At 41.4% G+C, this 18,776-nt stretch overlaps 1 protein-coding gene across 9 annotated transcripts in view; it reads right to left on the reverse strand.

Moving 5' to 3' along the window:
* The window catches only part of dmd (dystrophin), a 1,714,977-nt gene that overhangs the window by 1,098,808 nt on the left and 597,393 nt on the right, over positions 1-18,776 (reverse strand). For all 9 annotated transcript variants that reach the window (XM_080203928.1, XM_080203931.1, XM_080203930.1 and 6 more), the window contains exon 8: positions 514-695. In XM_080203928.1, coding sequence (XP_080060054.1) covers positions 514-695 — 182 coding nt within the window. The remainder of the gene's footprint in view (positions 1-513; positions 696-18,776) is intronic.

Genomic DNA, 18,776 nt, shown 5'->3' on the forward strand with positions numbered 1-18,776 from the left:
AATAAAAACTCTGCTGCAGATCAGAGATTTGTGAATATGGAAATACTTTAAATGTCCCTTTGATTCTCTCTGTCTGGCAGTCCCTTGAAATGAGGAGGATATCCTGTGGTAAGAACCTGCATGTGGATTCTTTTAACATAGAGGCTGTTGCACTGCAGCTGTGCCACAAACTGTTCAGGAGGCTCTCCCTCTCCTACCACCTGACGTAAGTTTATTGAAAGATTTCATTTGATCACATTATTAATGCACCATATGTGGCCATCAAGTCCTGGAGTGGAGAGCTTCAGGCTCAGAGGCAGGAATGCTACCCACAGTGCAACAAAATCTCCTCCTGTTTCCTTGACTATGCAACATTTCAGTGTTTCAAATTATCAAAGTAGTGATAAACTGTGGACACCGCATGACAACTTAGAACATCCAGACTCTTGGCATTCAAAGGGTTAAGTGTAAGAAGAATGACTACTCTTGAAGCATATTTAACAGGTACTTTAGGTCAAGTTTTCAAATCATCACCTGCTGGGAGAAATGCTGCTTTTCCAGCATCTCTCTTTGTTCTTCCTGAGTGACCTTTGGCTGTCGTGGCAGGGTTTCAACCTCCTGGATGGCTTCAATGGTTACTTGCTGGGGCAGAACCTGGAAGAGCGACGTGACGTACATAATGATGGACTTCTTGTCTGGGTGTGCAGTTGCGATGTCTGTAAAAAGAATTGTGTATTTTTTAAAAAAAGGTTTGTTGACTTGCACTCTTAATGTAGGGAGATACACGCTGTTGCACAGCAAGAATCAACCAATCAACCCATCAGGAAGTAGACAGCCTAATGAACAAGGCAATTCTAGATGCACGTCCTCCAGAGACTAATTAGGGCAATGTGAGATATCTCTACACTTCAAACTATCAGGCTTGCATACAAATGAAGATAGTACATAATTTCACGATGGTTATTATTTTCTTTCTTCAGGCAAAGCCAATTCTGTCACTGCTCTTCGAAAAAAAGCTGGCTGCTGACATTTCATATTTCACTGATTGTTATTATAAACAGACCTCATAGAAACAATTTGCCACATGCTGAACTGCCAAATCCTTTGAAGTTTAAAGTGGTAACATGGACATGGGTTCAACATAACAATTGCACCCACAACACAAACAATTGAGAATAAATGTTTCTAAAAGCATTCCTGAACCAATGGGGTATTTAAAAATATACATAAAATAAGGGCATCATTAGTTTAATATTCTGCTCATTATGTTTCTTTTCACAACAAATAAATGAATGTAATTCCATTTCTGTGCTGTTTTGTGAATGAGTCTCATGTTGCCCGGCTCCAACAGTGAATCTCAAAAGTGGATTTCAGGCCTTGTTTTCTTGAAAATAACATTTCTTTTAATATCAACATCCCCCTCCCACACCCCAGCTACCACTCTTCTTGTCAGTGACGTCACCCACCCCCTTTCCCAGGGTATACTTCTGAGTACTCGGACATTCTTTGTACACTAGTGATTATTCTTGATTAAGCCACAACAGTAATTCTCAGCAGCATGTTCGGCCACAGGGTACTGTATTCAAGATCGATGCTGCGTATGCCATTGGTCAGCAATCAAGACTTTCCCAGCCGAAACCTGAGACCCAGGCATCAGTTGCAGCATATAACATTGCCTTGCTGAGATCTGCAGGCCAGATGATCAACACTGATAGTCTCTGAGCATTAAAAAGCTTAAAATATGTTTCTCACCTCCTATCATATCCCAACATTTTTTTAATATAGAAATGGCTCTTACATTCTATTTAATTGAAACTGAAGTATTCATTTTCTGGAATTGTTAATGATTTCTTATATCTGACTCATTGTTTTGGTAATAAATATGAACAATCATAGCAGTTTTTGAAATTAATGGAAAAAGGAAAAGACTTTGTTTCAACCAAACAAGTCTCTAACTTTCATTGTCTTTGACTGTGTTCTTACTGTCAGGCAATCTAATATCAGTGACATCGGAGGCAACAAACTCAAGATAGGGTTTGTTGAATGAAACTGACTGTAACTGCAGTCCATGGCTTTGAATATGCAATGTTCATAGGCGGGGTGACATTTGGACACAATGTGCTTTTAGTAATGCTTATGGATTTCCAAGGCAGAACAACAAAGTCACACAGGTGAATATACATTGGCTGCATGTGCAGAATGACTTGCACTTGCAGAGTTGCTTTCAAGTCACCTCTCCAACATCTGAGCATTTGCAGTTGCCCCATTTGTCCACTTTGCAGTGATTGTTTTGACTGAGAATGGTGACCCTTCTACTTCTCTTACAAAGTGACATGGGGATCTAGGTCTTAAGTGGTGGTAACACTGTACATTTGAAATCTCAATCAACAAAAGGTCATCAAACTGTGCAGATACAACAGTGTCACCTGCTGATGGGCTCAACATGCAAGGCAGCAGAACAATTCTCTTGAGCTGGGACTTCTGATATGGTAGATCTGTATCGTGCTCACAGGCAACGGGACATTTGTATCATGATAGCACCATGTCTTTCCCTCTAAATCCAAGCAGCATCTTAAGCAGAACATGCAGGGAATTGTCGCTATGTTTTTAATCAGAAGGATGATCCAAAAATTCAGAGGCTAAACGTTACAGAATATTATGTTAAAAGCTGGAGATGTGGTTCTGGAACACAAACTTTATTGATAATAGATCAGCCATTGCAAAAAAAATATGAAAAGTTATTGCATTTTTAAAAAAGCTCATCTGTCAATGTCTTGTAATAAATGCAAGCCTGAATAAACTCAAGTGATTATTTCAGGAAATAACTGACCTCAAAGCAAACCACTGCAATGCATAGATTGTTTATGCAGTCTTAATGAGCAGCATGGAGGCACAATGGTTAGCACTGCTGGCTCAGCACCAGGGACCCAGGTTCAATTCTGGTTTTGGGTGACTGTGTGGAGTTTGCAGGTTCTTCCCATGTCTGCGTGGGTTTTTCCAGCTGTTCCAGTTTCCTCCCACGCTCCAAAGATGCACAGGTTAGGTGGATTGGCCATTCTAAAATTGCCCCTAAGTATCAAGGGATTAGCAGAGGTAAATACATGGGGTTACGAGGTTAGGGCCTGGGTGGATTTGTTGTCAGTGTAGGCAAGATGAGCAAAATGGCCTCCTCCTGTACTGTAGAGATTCTATGAACAATGTACTGTTGCACATTAAACATAAGAACATAAGAAATAGGAGCAGGAGTAGGCCATCTAGCCCTTCGAGCCTGCCCCGCCATTCAATAAGATCATGGCTGATCTGTCGTGGCTCAGTTCCACATTCCCGCCCTCTCCCCATAACCCTTAATCCCCTCTCTTATCAAAAACCCATCAACCCGCGTCTTAAAAATATTTAGCGAGGCAGCCTCCACCACTTCAACGGGCAGAGAATTCCAGAGATTCACCACCCTTTGAGTGAAGAAGTTCTTCCTCAACTCCATTCTAAACCGCCCCCCCTTTATCTTGAGGCTGTGTCCCCTCGTCCTACTGTCCTTTCTGAGCTGGAAGAGTCTCTCCATCTCTATCCTATCCATCCTATTCATCATCTTATATGTCTCAATGAGATCTCCCCTCATTCTTCTAAACTCTAACGAGTACAAGCCTAGTTTATTCAGCCTCTCCTCATAGCTCAACCCCCTCAACTCCGGCATCAGCCTAGTAAACCTCCTCTGCACTCCCTCCAAGGCCAAGATATCCTTGCGTAAGTACGGCGCCCAAAACTGCACACAGTACTCCAGCTGCGGCCTCACCAATGCCCTATATAGCCGCAGCAAGACCTCCCTACTCTTATATTCAATCCCCCTCGCTATGAAGGCCAGCATCCCATTCGCCTTCCTGACCACCTGCTGCACCTGCAAGCTGGGTTTTTGCGACTCGTGCACAAGGACCCCGAGGTCCCTCTGCACCGTCGCCTGCTGCAGTTTTTCGCCACGTAAGTAATAATCCTTCCTACCATTATTCCTACCTAAGTGGACCACCTCGCACTTGCCAACATTAAATTCCATTTGCCAGTTCCTGGCCCATTCGCCCAGCCTATCTAGATCCTTCTGCAGACTCTCCACACCCTCCGCGCAATTTGCCGTTCCACCAATCTTGGTGTCATCAGCAAATTTCAACACCATACACTCGGTTCCCTCCTCCAGATCATCTATATAAATGGTAAATAGCTGAGGCCCCAGCACCGACCCCGGGGCACTCCACTAGTCACCAGCCGCCAATCCGAATAGCACCCATTGACCCTCACTCTCTGCCTCCTATTTGACAACCAATCCTCTATCCACGCTAACACCCTACCCCCAACTCCATGTCCCCTGACCTTCTGCAATAACCTCTTGTGAGGTACCTTGTCAAACGCCTTCTGAAAATCAAGAAAGACCACATCCACCGGCTCTCCTCTATCCACCGCCCTAGACACATCCTCATAGAACTCCAGTAAATTTGTCAGACACGACTTCCCCTTAACGAAACCGTGCTGCGTCTGCTCTATCAAGCAATTCCACAAAATGCTAAAGGAAGAAAATGAATACCTACTTAATATAAAATATAAAAATAGAATTATGTGCCTTGCATTTAAAAGACAGTGACCCATCAAGGTCTTCAGGAAAATTCCTTAATATTCCCAGTGAAGCCCAATTATGAACTTAATCATCCTTAAATGTAGTAATAAATTAGAATATCTACTTTATTCAAAAACCCTCTAGGGTTACAGACAAACATATTGCCACCATCTTAGATTTTCAGCAGTGTTTTACAGCATAATCAAATCTTTAAATGCAAGAAGGTGCGTTACAGATTGAGAGTTTTCTCAATTCTATTCAATTACTGGGGCTAGGTTCCAAGGGGTCCCCTGACAATGGAACTACTAATGGACTCCACTATGTGGCTCTAAGGCACACAGGCCACAAAGATACAGACTTAACCCCCTGATTTGTAGATGTAGATCTGACAGGGCAGGAAAAGAAACGTTCACTGATTTCACTCCCTCAGTGCAAAACTAAAACTCCGCTCCCAGGAAGTGGTCTTGGGCGGAATTTGATGATCGCATTATGGTTTTATAATAATTCACAGTCGATTAGCCTATTGTAACTTGGGAGGGGGATGTGGCGTATGCATTAGAGGGGATGGCAATATGAGGGACTTATCAGCCAATAAAAACCAGTGAGCAGGTCAACAGCCCCACTGAAGCTCAAGGTACATCTCAAGCAGGCTTGTAAGAAGGCAGACAATCTGCCCATCTGAAAACAAGAAAGGCTATTTAAATAGCCAAATGGTTTAAATGTTCAGGAATAAATGCTATTGAGTGGCACTGATTGGTCCTTTCTTGGTCCTCTTGTGGCCTCCTAAAAAAAGTAGTCCAAGAAACTTACATTTTTTTTGGCATGTACAGGACTAACTGGAGTTCCCCTTCTGGGCACTCAAAATTTACTGGCCTGCTGAGCTCCATTGAGGGCCACTTGAGATTATCTGTCTACCCATTCCTCACAATCCACCAATCTTTCTCCCCTTCAATATTCAATCATCTCAGAAGCAGTAAGCTGAAGTGAATGCCCACTTGGTGCCCACAGCTCAGCAGCAGCAAGTAAATGAGTCTCTGACCTCAAAATTAGTTTGAGTGTCATGACTGCACACACAGACCACCGGCAGATTTAGTTCAGCTTGGACGTGATTTAAAATTTACATTCTTCAGCCTTTCAACTCAAATATCGTCAGTGGACACTTGGATAAGGAACTAGATGGCTGCCATCACGAGTAAAAGGGTATGAGAATGAGGAAAAAAAAGATAGTTTGAAATTAGCAAGCAACCAAATCATAGCCACATTTTACTTCACTGACACTCATTCCTAGGGCTCTTACAACAGACTTTGCCAAATCGATGTTTTTCAAACAGGTACTGGATAAGGCAATACATGGCCAATCATTCTAATCTATTCACCAGTCAATGGTCGGCAGCTGATGCATTTGCATTTATTTAAGTCCTGACTTTATTTCTGTTAAGTCAGATAGAAGTCCAATAAATAAAAGTATGGAAAGATAACTCAGTGTATGGAGTGCACATTCAGCTGAACGTGACAATGTCAGAATGTCCTGAACAATTGCAAGAAGTGTTGTCAGCTGGGGCAGCTTGACCTCCTAGTTTCAGAGCTTAGTTTTCAAGTTTATTTATTAGTGTCTCATGTAGGCTTACATTAATACTGCAATGCAGTTATGGTGAAAATCACCTAGTCGCCACACTCCGTTGCCTATTCAGATACACCAAGGGAGAATTTAGCACGGCCAATGTACCAAACCAGCATGCCTTTGGACTATGAGAAGAAAACAAAGCACCCGGAGGAAACCCATGTAGACACGTGTATAATGTGCAGACTCCACAGACAATGACCCAAAGCCAGGAATCAAACCAAGTCTCTTGCACTGCATGGCAGCAGTGCTAACCACAGTGCCACTTGTTTATTTATGCCACTTACGCAGCAGCTGACAAAACTTTAGTGCATCCATAAGGCTGAGAACTTTGTGCAAAGCATATTTCAAGAGGCGATCACCTCACAGCTTAATAAAATGACTGGTTGGCTACCAAGCAGTGGAGAAGGAATAGGCAGGTCGTGCAGGTGTTCACTAAGTAAATCTCATTCACCAGCCAGTGTCCAGTTAAAAATACTGGTGAGAGTGATGGTTGCTCAGAGAAGTGTCAGAGCGAACTCCAAGGCACAATGGGTCATGCATCTATACCTGGGGTGAGTGTGGAAGGTGCAGTGAGGAAGCAGGAATAATGGGAATATAGTTGCAATAGCATTTGTTATAATTGGGAAAACAGTCAGCCATTTCTGTGGTCACAGATGTAAATCCAGAATGATATCCTGGCTCCCTAGTTTTGTGATCAAGGATGTCACTGAATGTTGCAGGTCACTTTGAACAGGGAAGGTGGTTGGTGGGGTGTGGTGAACAGCCAGAGGTCCTAGTCATTTTGGCACCAATACAGCAGGAAAGGTTAAGGTCATATTTGAACAGGTCTTCAAAACCTTGAAAGGGTTTGACAGAGTAAGTAGGGTAAAAGTGGCTCAAATGACAGATAAGTCAATATTCAGAGGATACAAATTTAAGTTATTGAACTATTTCCTTCTATGCTGCATCATTTTATAATTCTAAACCTTAATGTCATTTTTAAGGTTCTCTATCAACAGAAATTGTAAGTTTATTTATTGGTCACAAGTAAGGCTTACTTTAACACTGCAATAAAGTTACTGTGAAATTCCCCTAGTCGCCACAGTCTGGTGCTTGTTCGAGTTTAATTAAACCCGAAGAAAAGTTTGGAAAGCCCTTTCACATTTGTAATTTGATTATATCTAACATATACAATTTCTAAATATGAATGACTATTTTCATGTACAACCTTACCAGGTATCAGGGCTGAAGTTCAGTTCATTACAATAATCAACAGAATTGATTAATATGCAGAATCTGCTACTGGAGCTCAACAAACTAAAGAGCAATTCATTACTATGGTGCAGTAGATTGAAATAATGATTCACACTGAAGCAATATCATGCAATGCAGTCAAATGTCTAATCTCATCCTTGGCTCTACACTTGCAGCATTGCCATTAACTTTGAATGGGTTTGCTTCAGCGTAAATTGGATTTAAATGTTCGACCTAAGGCCACAAATTACAGCAGTTCAATCCTAACAAAGTTCAGGACATTTGACAACTCCATTTTTTGTTTCAAAAGTTAGTTTGCAATCTTAGCTGTGCAAGACTATCCAGTGCTTCATCGAGTAATTCAATGGAAAGAATGAGCCTGTAACACTTTATTTACTTCAATACAACATGATTTCCTGTTGCACTGCACAGGAAAATTCAGATCAAGTACAGTCTTCAGATAAGGAGTTGCTTGTGCCTGGAGACTAAGTGGATCAAGGCATACAGATGTATTTCAGCTCCCATTTTCACATAATACAACTTGGGCCAGAATTTCAGTGCAGGATTGGGAATTTGATACCTGGATAAATTCTGGATCCATCCCCTATGTCTGAGTTGTGTCGCTATCACAAAGCCATCTTGAAATATAAATGGCCTGATTAATCAGAAAGTGAGTTCATGGTCCAGGTGTGAAGTACCTCCTGAAGGCAAAAACTGCCTGCTGACACTTACAGCAAAGGCCAACACAGCCTTTCTCACTTGAGTGAGCACTTCCTAGGAAGTGGAAAGGGTTGGACAACAGCCTTGCACAACAAGGTCAGAGTAGATCTGTTTAAAAGATCATTACTATAAAAAAATTATTTGGGTCTTACAGAAAAACCAATATCTTTGATTTAATTTGTTATTGTCACATGTATTAACATAGAGTGAAAAGTATTGTTTCTTGCACGCTATACAGACAAAACATACTGATCATAGAGAAGGAAATGAGAGAGTGCAGAATTAGTGTTACAGTCATTGCTAAGGTCTAGATCCACTGATTGCAAGGTAGGTCCATTCAAAAGTCTGACAGCAGCATGGAAGAAGCTGTTCTTGAGTCAGATGGTACGTACAGACTTTTGTATCTTTTTCTCAACGGAAGAAGGTGGAAGTGAGAATGTCTGGAGTGCATGGAGTCCTTAATTATGCTGACCATTTTGCTGAGGCAGTGGGAAGTGTAGACCGAGTCAATGGACAGGAGGCTGATTTGTGTGATGTATTGGGCTACATTCATGACCTTTCGTAGTTTCTTGCAGTTTTGAGCAGAGCAGGAGCCATGCCAAGCTGTGATGCAGCCGGAAAGAATGCTTTCTATGGTGCATCTGTAAAAGTCGTAGCTGCCATGCCAAATGTCCTTAGTCTTCCGAAAAAGCAGAGATGTTGATGGGTTTTCTTAATTATAGTGTCAGCATGGGGGGGACCAGGACAGGTTGTTAGTGATCTGGAGACCTAAAAACTTGAAGCACTTGACCATTTCTATTTCATCCCTGTTGATGTAGACAGGGGTGTGTTCTCCTCTACGCATCCTAAAGTCGATGACAATCTCCTTCATTTTGTTAACATGGTGAGATTATTGTTGCTGCACCATTTCACCAGATTCTCTATAACTTGTGCAAGAGTGGTCAGGCTTGCTAGAAAAAAAATTCATTCTGCTCCATGTTGACTACTTGACATGCTCCCCGAAGAGCTTATGAGGCACTTATTTGGCTTTAGCACCTTTCCCACTCCCTTCCACCCACATCTCATTTGCAAATCTGAAACTGTACCAGAGATGTTGGGGTCCCAGCACAACCTCTGCAATTAGCGCCTGAGTCTACCAGCAACCTGGCCCTCTGTCTGAAATTTCCCTGATAATTTATTATGTCCATACTTATCGTATCTGCAGGCATAACATTTACAATTTATAAAGGAATTTGTATTGGTAAAAACATTAACAGAAAAAGTGCATACAAACATTTGAATTTTAAAACAGAGGAACCTGTAACATGTCGACACCTTAGGCACTGGCACCAGTTGCCTTTTTTATGCAATTGTCTTTATTTTTGAAATGGTCATTGCACGTGCTGTGCACATTTTCAATAGAATGGAGAAGTTTTTATTCAGCATCTATAGTGGGAGGCAATCTACTCTATTAACGTGGAGAGGGAATATAGTACAATTGCTGCTATTTGGAGTGGTGAGGGGGCAAGGGGTGGTATTTCATGAGCAGAGACACACGAGATACATGTTCACAAATCTTTGAATGTGGCAGACAAGTTGATAATTTGGATACATGGCTTTGTAAAGAGGGGCACTGGGTCATTCTAAACATTTGCAAATAACTGATATGTGCTTGGCTGGAGTACTGTGTACATTTCTGGGTGGCACATTAGGAAGCATGTCCAGGGCTTGGTGAGGTTACAGCCAAGTTTAGCAGGATGACACTAGTGTTGAGGGAACCTCAGGCACGTGGAGAGATTGGAGAATCTGGCACTGTTCTCTTTCCTGCTGAGAGGATAAGCAGAGACAATTTGAGTTGTTCAACATTCCGATGGGGGAAACAATTTCCTCTGGCATGTGGGTCAGCAGCTAAAGGTCATAGATTTAAAATAATTGGCAAAAGAACTAGCTGGGAAATTAGGAGTTTTTTTTCCCTACAGAAGAAAATGTAATGCATGGAAGCAGATTCTACAGGAATATTCAAAAGGGAGTTGAACATGTATTTCAAGGGGACTAATTTGCAAAGTTGTGTGAAATATTTTAGAAACATTAATTTGTTCTTGCTTGAAATGATAGATTGGTGATCAATAGCATAACAACGTACAACAGTAAGTGACCAAGGTTTTACAAGTGTGCCCTCACCACCCGATAAAATTGGGAAGCCTCAAACAAGGTGTATAAGAAGGGTGCAGTTAAAAACAAACAATTTTGAAGAAAAAAGTGAACAGTGTATGAGCAATAAGGATAGAGAAAAATTCATATGTCAGACAAACAAGTGTTTCTGGAATGGTTTTGTACTTCAAGATGGGTGATAAATTTGGTGAGGATGACCTTGTTTTTTGATATTCTTATCATTATTTGTATTTATCTAATAAATCCCTTATCTAATATACCATTTATCTAATGAACCGTGACCGCCAAAGGCCACAATAGGTGAATAAAGACAAGCATGAAATATTGATTATGTGATGTCAAAACTAAGTTGTAAAAGCATGAAGATCAAAGAATAGGCAAAGACTGAAGGGGGTGAAAAATTCACCATCTCTACATGCGACTGGAGAGACTGGATATGTGCAAGAGGCTGTGTGAGGAATTGTCATTTAAATAAAGTCAAAATGCAGCATGGTGTCTTTGGAACTTGGAGGAAACATAAGAACATAAGAACATAAGAAATAGGAGCAGGAGTAGGCCATCTAGCCCTTCGAGCCTGCCCCGCCATTCAATAAGATCATGGCTGATCTGTTGTGGCTCAGTTCCACTTTCCCGCCCTCTCCCCATAACCCTTAATCCCCTCGCTTATCAAGAACCCATCAACCCGCTTCTTAAAAATATTTAGCGAGGCAGCCTCCACCACTTCAACGGGCAGAGAATTCCAGAGATTCACCACCCTTTGAGTGAAGAAGTTCCTCCTCAACTCCGTTCTAAACCGCCTCCCCTTTATCTTGAGGCTGTGCCCCCTAGTCCTACTGTCTTTTTTGAGCAGGAAGAGTCTCTCCACCTCTATCCTATCCATCCCATTCATCATCTTATACGTCTCAATGAGATCTCCCCTCATTCTTCTAAACTCTAACGAGTACAAGCCTAGTTTATTCAGCCTCTCCTCATAGCTCAATCCCCTCAACTCCGGTATCAGCCTAGTAAACCTCCTCTGCACTCCCTCCAGGGCCAAAATATCCTTGCGCAGGTGCGGCGCCCAAAACTGCACACAGTACTCCAGCTGCGGCCTCACCAATGCCCGATACAGCTGCAGCAAGACCTCCCTACTTTTATATTCAATCCCCCTCGCTATGAAGGCCAGCATCCCATTCGCCTTCCTGACCACCTGCTGCACCTGCAAGCTGGGTTTTTGCGACTCATGCACAAGGACCCCGAGGTCCCTCTGCACTGTCGCCTGCTGCAGTTTTTCGCCACGTAAGTAATAGTCCTTCCTACCATTCTTCCTACCAAAGTGGACCACCTCACACTTGCCAACATTAAATTCCATTTGCCATTTCCTGGCCCATTCGCCCAGCCTATCTCGATCCTTCTGCAGACTCTCCACACCCTCCGCACAATTTGCCTTTCCCCCAATCTTGGTGTCATCAGCAAATTTCGACACCCTGCACTCGATTCCCTCCTCCAGATCATCTATATAAATGGTAAATAGCTGAGGCCCCAGCACCAACCCCTGGGGCACCCCACTAGTCACCAACCGCCAATCCGAATAGCACCCATTGACCCACACTCTCTGCCTCCTATTTGACAACCAATCCTCTATCCACGCTAACACCCTACCCCCAACTCCATGTCCCCTGACCTTCTGCAATAACCTCTTGTGAGGTACCTTGTCAAACGCCTTCTGAAAATCCAGAAAGACCACATCCACCGGCTCTCCTCTATCCACTGCCCTAGACACATCCTCATAGAACTCCAGTAAATTTGTCAGACACGACTTCCCTTTAATGAAACCGTGTTGCGTCCGCCCTATCAAGCAATTCCCTTCAAGATGTGAGGCAGGATCAGAGGAAATACGACCACTTATGAAGACATAAGATGATCAAGTGGCAAAGAGAGAGATGCAAAGACAGACTGATATTTAACAAAGTTTCATGAAGGCAGCTTTACAAAATGAAGCAGCTGGAGGAATTTAATTTCAGATCAGAGAAGAGCCAAAGGTTTCTCTTTATAACAAACTAAAATATTTCAACACAAATCCTGTGAATGACAGGAGACAATCTATTAATATTTCAGTCCAAAAGATGATATCTGAGACAGCAAACAGTGTATCAATCAATACCCTAGCACTAACAACATGATTTCCAATGATGCTGATTTATTATACAATAGGGAATAAGTTAACAAGTTACTATGGAGTAACTGTTGATAGAATAAACAAGGGCTGGGGTTGGGAAGAAGTGGGAGAACTGTATATTTTTTAATAATGGTTCCAGAGGTGTAGACAGAGGGAGGTGGACTCAATCTGCAGCCAAGGGTTTGAGGTGGTAGCTGTTGGTTAGATTTCCAGGAATAGGGGAGAAAACAGAATGCAAGATCTATCTCCTCTATTTCACAAACAAATTCGGGGAGAATTGTGGATGAAAACCAGGTAGGGAGCCATTCTTTCAGGTTTGCCTCAATTATCCACTGAAACCTGGGAGCCCAAATATTTGTGGCAAATTCAAAGTAAATGGTACTGATGAGATAGTAATAACAGGCCTTGCATCGCAAGCCATTCCTGCCAGAGAAACACTGAACTTGAATGATGCTAACTTGCTGCTGGTGTCCAGCAATGCATTAGCAAGAAGATTAATTGAACTGCTGGTCACAGTGAAATTTGTAATGTAATGAGTTAATAAAATAGTTATGCCATTGAGTGATATCAACCATGATGCATCAGTGAGATCAACTCATGAGTATGGAACATTCTGTACTCAGGAGAAGCATACCTACTCTGCATCCTATCTTACATATTAGATGTCTGTAAGTGAGTTTAAAACAGGTACTAGAGTAAGACTATAGTCTATGTCGGGAAGATAGATCACGCAAACTAGAAGCCAACAACTATGCCAAAAGTATACAAAACAAAACTTAATGTATTCTTTTAAATCAGACCGTTTTCAGCCACCTTGCAGTAGATAGCTCCACTGCTGCATACATCCAAGGCCTACAATAGTTTTTCCTCTCCACCACCACCTCCTCTTTTCCAGAGCTTGCTCTCACCATGGCTGTTGAATCCTATTAAAATTATTTAAATGGCTGTGCCCTAGAAAATTTACCAGAAACATTGAGTGAGAAAGTTGGTTGTGCATTAAATCTATCTTACCATCTCCTCCTCCAGGTTGCATCCTGGAAGATTTGGAAACCCCAAAAATGTCAATATTCAGCTGGGAAAGGGATCATTAAAGAGTAGCAGTTCTATCAGTATGGCACAAGAGAATGGATAAGGTGCAGTAGGAAATGATTTAATGTAGAGTGAAATCAACAAGCAAAGAATGAAGAGAGTTCAAATACAAGTGGAACTGTGAACAAGAAATGTGGGAGAAATTACACTGCCCTGGAGAACCCCAGAGTTAATGCAACAAAATAGTTAGGTTTAGGGATCAACTCAAGACAGGGTGCAGCAATTTGAGAAGCTATATTTTTGCTTATAATCCACATGATAGTAATTTCTTCAGAACTATCAAATGGCAGACTCTGTTAAGGGCTGTGGAAGCATTCAAAGGAATGACTAAGTGTTCTGGGGCTGAGCTCCAAATGTACATACTATGGGCAACAGCAGCAGTGGAATTGTCACAACAAAAATTATTCCACCAATCTGAAACTCAGCCAGAATTTTCAAGTCAATATATAATTTTAATGTTAGCCGCAACTCAATAACAGATTTAGGCAAATAGGTGTAATTTTCAGGACTCATATACTGGTATGTAGATTTTCAGTTGATGTTAAAATGATGATTATCTATGGGGAACATATGTTAAAGTGATAAGCCCCTATGCACCTCTCAAACTTGAATATAAACCAGACAAGTGCTCCATAACACTACTGGCGAACTTGTGCATTTGTATTAAATACCACTTCTGAGAATCCCCTTACCAAGTGCTCCCCAGCTCCACATTAGGAAAGTACCTATTGCATTAAAGGCAGCCTTTTGACTTGCTGTTGCTAGCAAACAATGTTGCTTTGGCATCATTTCAGAGCAACACGTGCTGCCCCAGGAAACTACACAGATGCAGTGACCTCACTTTATCCTGTGTGCACATTTGTGTGCAAGGTGCTGTAGGGTGAATCACAGTCTGGTTTGGTGTAATACGGATGCTAGCTGTCAGTGTTCATGCAATCTAAGACTTAGCAGGGGGTGGGGATTATGCTTGGAGCTAGAGACAGTGCTATGTGTGAGCTTGTTGACTCTTCGGCAGTATTGTCCAATCTCTTATGAAGGAGCAGGAGTTTGCTGATTCCCTGCACAATCAACTATAAACATAGATTCTGACACAGCAGATGAGATTTTGGAATTGGTTGATCATTGTACACTATAAGCCTCTATTTTGATAGATTGATCTGGGAATTCAGTGAACCTATGGGCCGAGTTTGGAATCTGATGCATGAATTTGAAGTTTAATTGAGTCATTCATAATGGTGCAAACTGCATTTGGAATTGTAATGCATGTTTTTTCAAGATCAGTTATTTTCAAGTTTCAACTTGCATTAATATAATCTAAAAAGATAAAACTTGCAGATTATTCCATTTCTCAAAATTGCAACAGATTAGCTTGAAGCGACACATGTAGGCAGGTATGTTTGCCATATTCTAAGCATACTGGGGAGAAATTCATTGGTGTAGCACCATGCACTATGAGTAAATGCACAATGCCCCTGGAGTGCAGAGGAGGTTCACCAGGCTGATACTGGAGTTGAGGGGGTTGAGCTATGAAGAGAGACTGAATACTCGTACTGAATACTGAATACTCGTACTGAATAGCTTGTACTTGTTGGAGTTTAGAAGGATGAGGGGGGATCTTATTGAGATGTATGAGATGATGAAGGGGATGGATAGGGTAGAGATGGAGAGGTTCTTCCCGCTCAGAAAGGACAGCAGGACTAGAGGGCACAGCCTCAAGATAATGGGGGGGCAGTTTAGAACAGAGTTGAGGAGGAACTTCTTCACTCAAAGGGTGGTGAATCTCTGGAATTCTCTGCCCATTGAAGTGGTGGAGGCTACCTCGCTAAATATATTTAAGACGCGGGTAGATAGGTTTTTGGTAGGCAAGGGGATTAAGGGTTATGGGGAGAAAGCGGGAAAGTGGAACTGAGCCGCTTCAGATCAGCCATGATCTTATTGAATGGCGGGGCAGGCTTGAGGGGCTAGATGGCCTACTCCTGCTCCTATTTCTTGTGTTCTTATGCATAGTCTGCAATCTGAGGTGCCTCACTTTCTTTGAAAACAGCGGCTAAAAAGAGTAATAGCTTATGTAGAGTCTTGGTGTATGTAGACTAGTTCTGCCCATCACCAGTAGAACCCAGTCCCACCGAATTTCCCGCAGGAGGGGGTCTCATGATAGGGCCGGAAAATCCTATCCAAACTGATAGTAGCATTAAGTTTAAAAGATAGTGCTTGTCTTCAGTGGAATATTCATGGTAGTAAATTGTGTTCACGATTACAAATTGGCAGAAGGGTGAACTTCAGAAAAGCACACTGAATTGTTTTGCTTTTATGCCGTTGCACTTCTCCTTTGATAACATTGGTTCATGCTGGTGGTGCCATTTCCCATTATACTACACAGGTAACCAACCCCTGCACTGGAAGGGAGGCTATGACCATCAGTGACATTTTTGACTGATTTTGAATTAATGCACAGGACTTTTGGATAAAATAAGTTTTGTTTTTCCCTGCATCAGATGTGGAGAATTTCCTTATTCTGAAATAACTGAAGTTAAAATGAAAGCTAGCTCTAAAATGTCAAAATGGAGACCAGAGCCCAGTAATCCAGGATGTAAGATCCGCAAATTAGTGAAGACACAGTGATAAATTTATACATGACAAAGTATTAATACATTTGCAAGATTTGGAAGTGATCAGATGCATCATGCACAGCATGTTCCATTGTTTCTTGATCGTAGTTGATTGACACTTCAATCCACATGACATTTTGGACTGGATTGGGGTAAATACTAGGAGGTTGGATTAGGAATCCCTTTACTCATGTGCAACCTTACATTGAGAAGTCTATAAAAATTTCCTCCCAAAAATCTTATGGATTAATCGACTTGTAAGGACCATTTCTGTGAAGAATAATTTAAATTCCTTTTGGCCTCATTCTATTTTTTTTGCTATATCGTACCTTCAGTAAATTGTGTCTTACTACTACCAGCGTATCATGAAACCTGCAAATCTACTTGTTTTAGATTGAATTCACTGTCCTGAGAACATGGTAACCATTTACCAATTTATGTGGTAAATTATGACGATTTGGGTTGGGAAGACGCAAGAGTGATATTTGATATTTGCTGGTCCCAGCAATTCCCCCCTCCCCTGCCCATCAACCCACCCAAACCTCACCCCGTAATAATGTTACCGCAACATTCTAGAAAGGAACAATCTTTGCTTCTCTACTTTTTACAGGCTTCCCCTTTGCAACATCACCTTCAAATACAGAATCAGCTTCTATATATACGCAGTGATATACAGTGCTGTCAGACTTTGTCCAACATCTGGTAAGGGATCAGCCATTGCCTTTGGCCTCCATCACAAACGTTGCACTCTTACCATTGGTTCCACCCATTACCTGGACATCATTTTAGGCAGAATTGGACTGTTTGCAATCTCAGCATCTTTTATCAATATATAACTGAGCTCCTGATGCCCCATTGTTCCCTCATCACAAAGATTGCTTACCTGCATCTCCAAAACATTTCCCACCTCTTCACATTAACTCAGACCATCTGCAGCTCAAATCTTCACCCTTATCTATACTCCATGATTTCAGTGCTCAGGTTTTCATCCTCCATCCTCTTAACTTCAGCCCCCTCATATTCTGTCCTGTGCCAAGTCCTGCTTTCCCATCATCCTTATCCTTGCCGATAAACTTGGCTCCAATTAGAAAATTTCTTGTCACTGTACTTGGATCTCTTCATGGTATCTTTTGTCCGGAGAATCAATGGAACTAATATACACTGAAAATGACCCATTCTTTTGCAATACCTTCATTCCTTGGACGAAACAAACTAATTATTTTTTCTTTGCCATTCTGTAAGAATTGAGCCTGATTAGGAGAAAATATTGCATATTAGTTTCTTAAATATCATGCAAACACCCGTTGTTCAGAAGTTCAAAATAGGCTGCACAGTAACCATAGTTTGCTCGTCAAATTGGGTGTGAACTTTTAGCAACTTAGCTCAAAATAATTATGGTCAAATGCTTTCCTCTCCCATCTGAGTGCAATCATAGTAATGCTTTCCACTCATGGGGTCATTCCATCCAATTTTCATCACTCCGTTACTGTGACCTTAACCTGAAGCCATGTGTTCACACCACCATCTGCTGGTCCGTTAGGGAAACAGCTTGATTCTGGTTTCATCCACACTTACACTACAGCAGGGTTAAAAAAAATTACAGAACAATTAAAAATAATAGGCAGCCCTTCATAATAGGCAGAATTATTCTCAGCATTGCATAACTGCTTTGTCTCTTCCATGTGAATCAGATTCAAAAAATGCTTTATATTCAAGACCACTCAGGAAACTATATCAAAGAATGTCGATTTTACAAAATTTATAAATTATTTTCTGACATTTCCAATAATGTGATGTGAGAAGCTGCCTCAATCTGTAGAAATGTCTCAATTATGTGGAAACAAGATTTTTTTAAATAAAAGAATCACAACTACAAAGGCTCCTGTAATTCTTGAAAAAAATAAATTGTTCAGAAAAACCAAGTCACTGGTGTGGCAGAATCACAAAACTATGGAAATAGGTCCCAATGGCCTCTAAATACGGGAGCAGATCATACAATCATAGCATGATACAGCATTGTAGGAAGCCATTTGGCTCAGTGTACTCCTCCAAAGAGCAGTCCAATTATTCACTTGCCACTGCTCATACTTTGATAACAAATTAGATACCAAGACACCACATACTGCTGTAAAATTAGATCATACCAGCCTATGCATAACTGAAGCTTGTAAGAGGCAAAGACGGGAAAAAAATTGAAAAATGTGACCTTAGCAAATGTGCAACTATGCATTATGTAAGCCGAGCCGAGATTGTGATATACTATTAGAATAGAACCTGCTTCCCCAACAAGCTTTCAAAGTAGCTGGAACCTGCGATCCTGGTTTTGTTACTTGCGTGTCATTTAATATAAAGACCGTTATCAGTCAAAGCATTAAAACTTATTATAAAAAGCTCTCAGGTGTATATCAAAGTAGAGTTATGATCGTCGGACTAACAATCTTGGTTTCCATTGAAACCATAGTCAAACATTACTTAAACGTCTATTTATGAAGTCAAGGATCCTTCGTAGTCTTTCAAAAAGCCTTCTCTGGCTTTCGTCAAATATTTACAGAGGTACAACTAGCAAACTCCCTGCCCCAGAATCCACTTCAAAATTGTACCTTTTAGTTTATATTG

Source organism: Carcharhinus amblyrhynchos, chromosome 15 (assembly GCF_965287045.1).
Source record: "Carcharhinus amblyrhynchos chromosome 15, sCarAmb.v2.hapA, whole genome shotgun sequence".
NCBI classification, from domain to species: domain Eukaryota; kingdom Metazoa; phylum Chordata; class Chondrichthyes; order Carcharhiniformes; family Carcharhinidae; genus Carcharhinus; species Carcharhinus amblyrhynchos.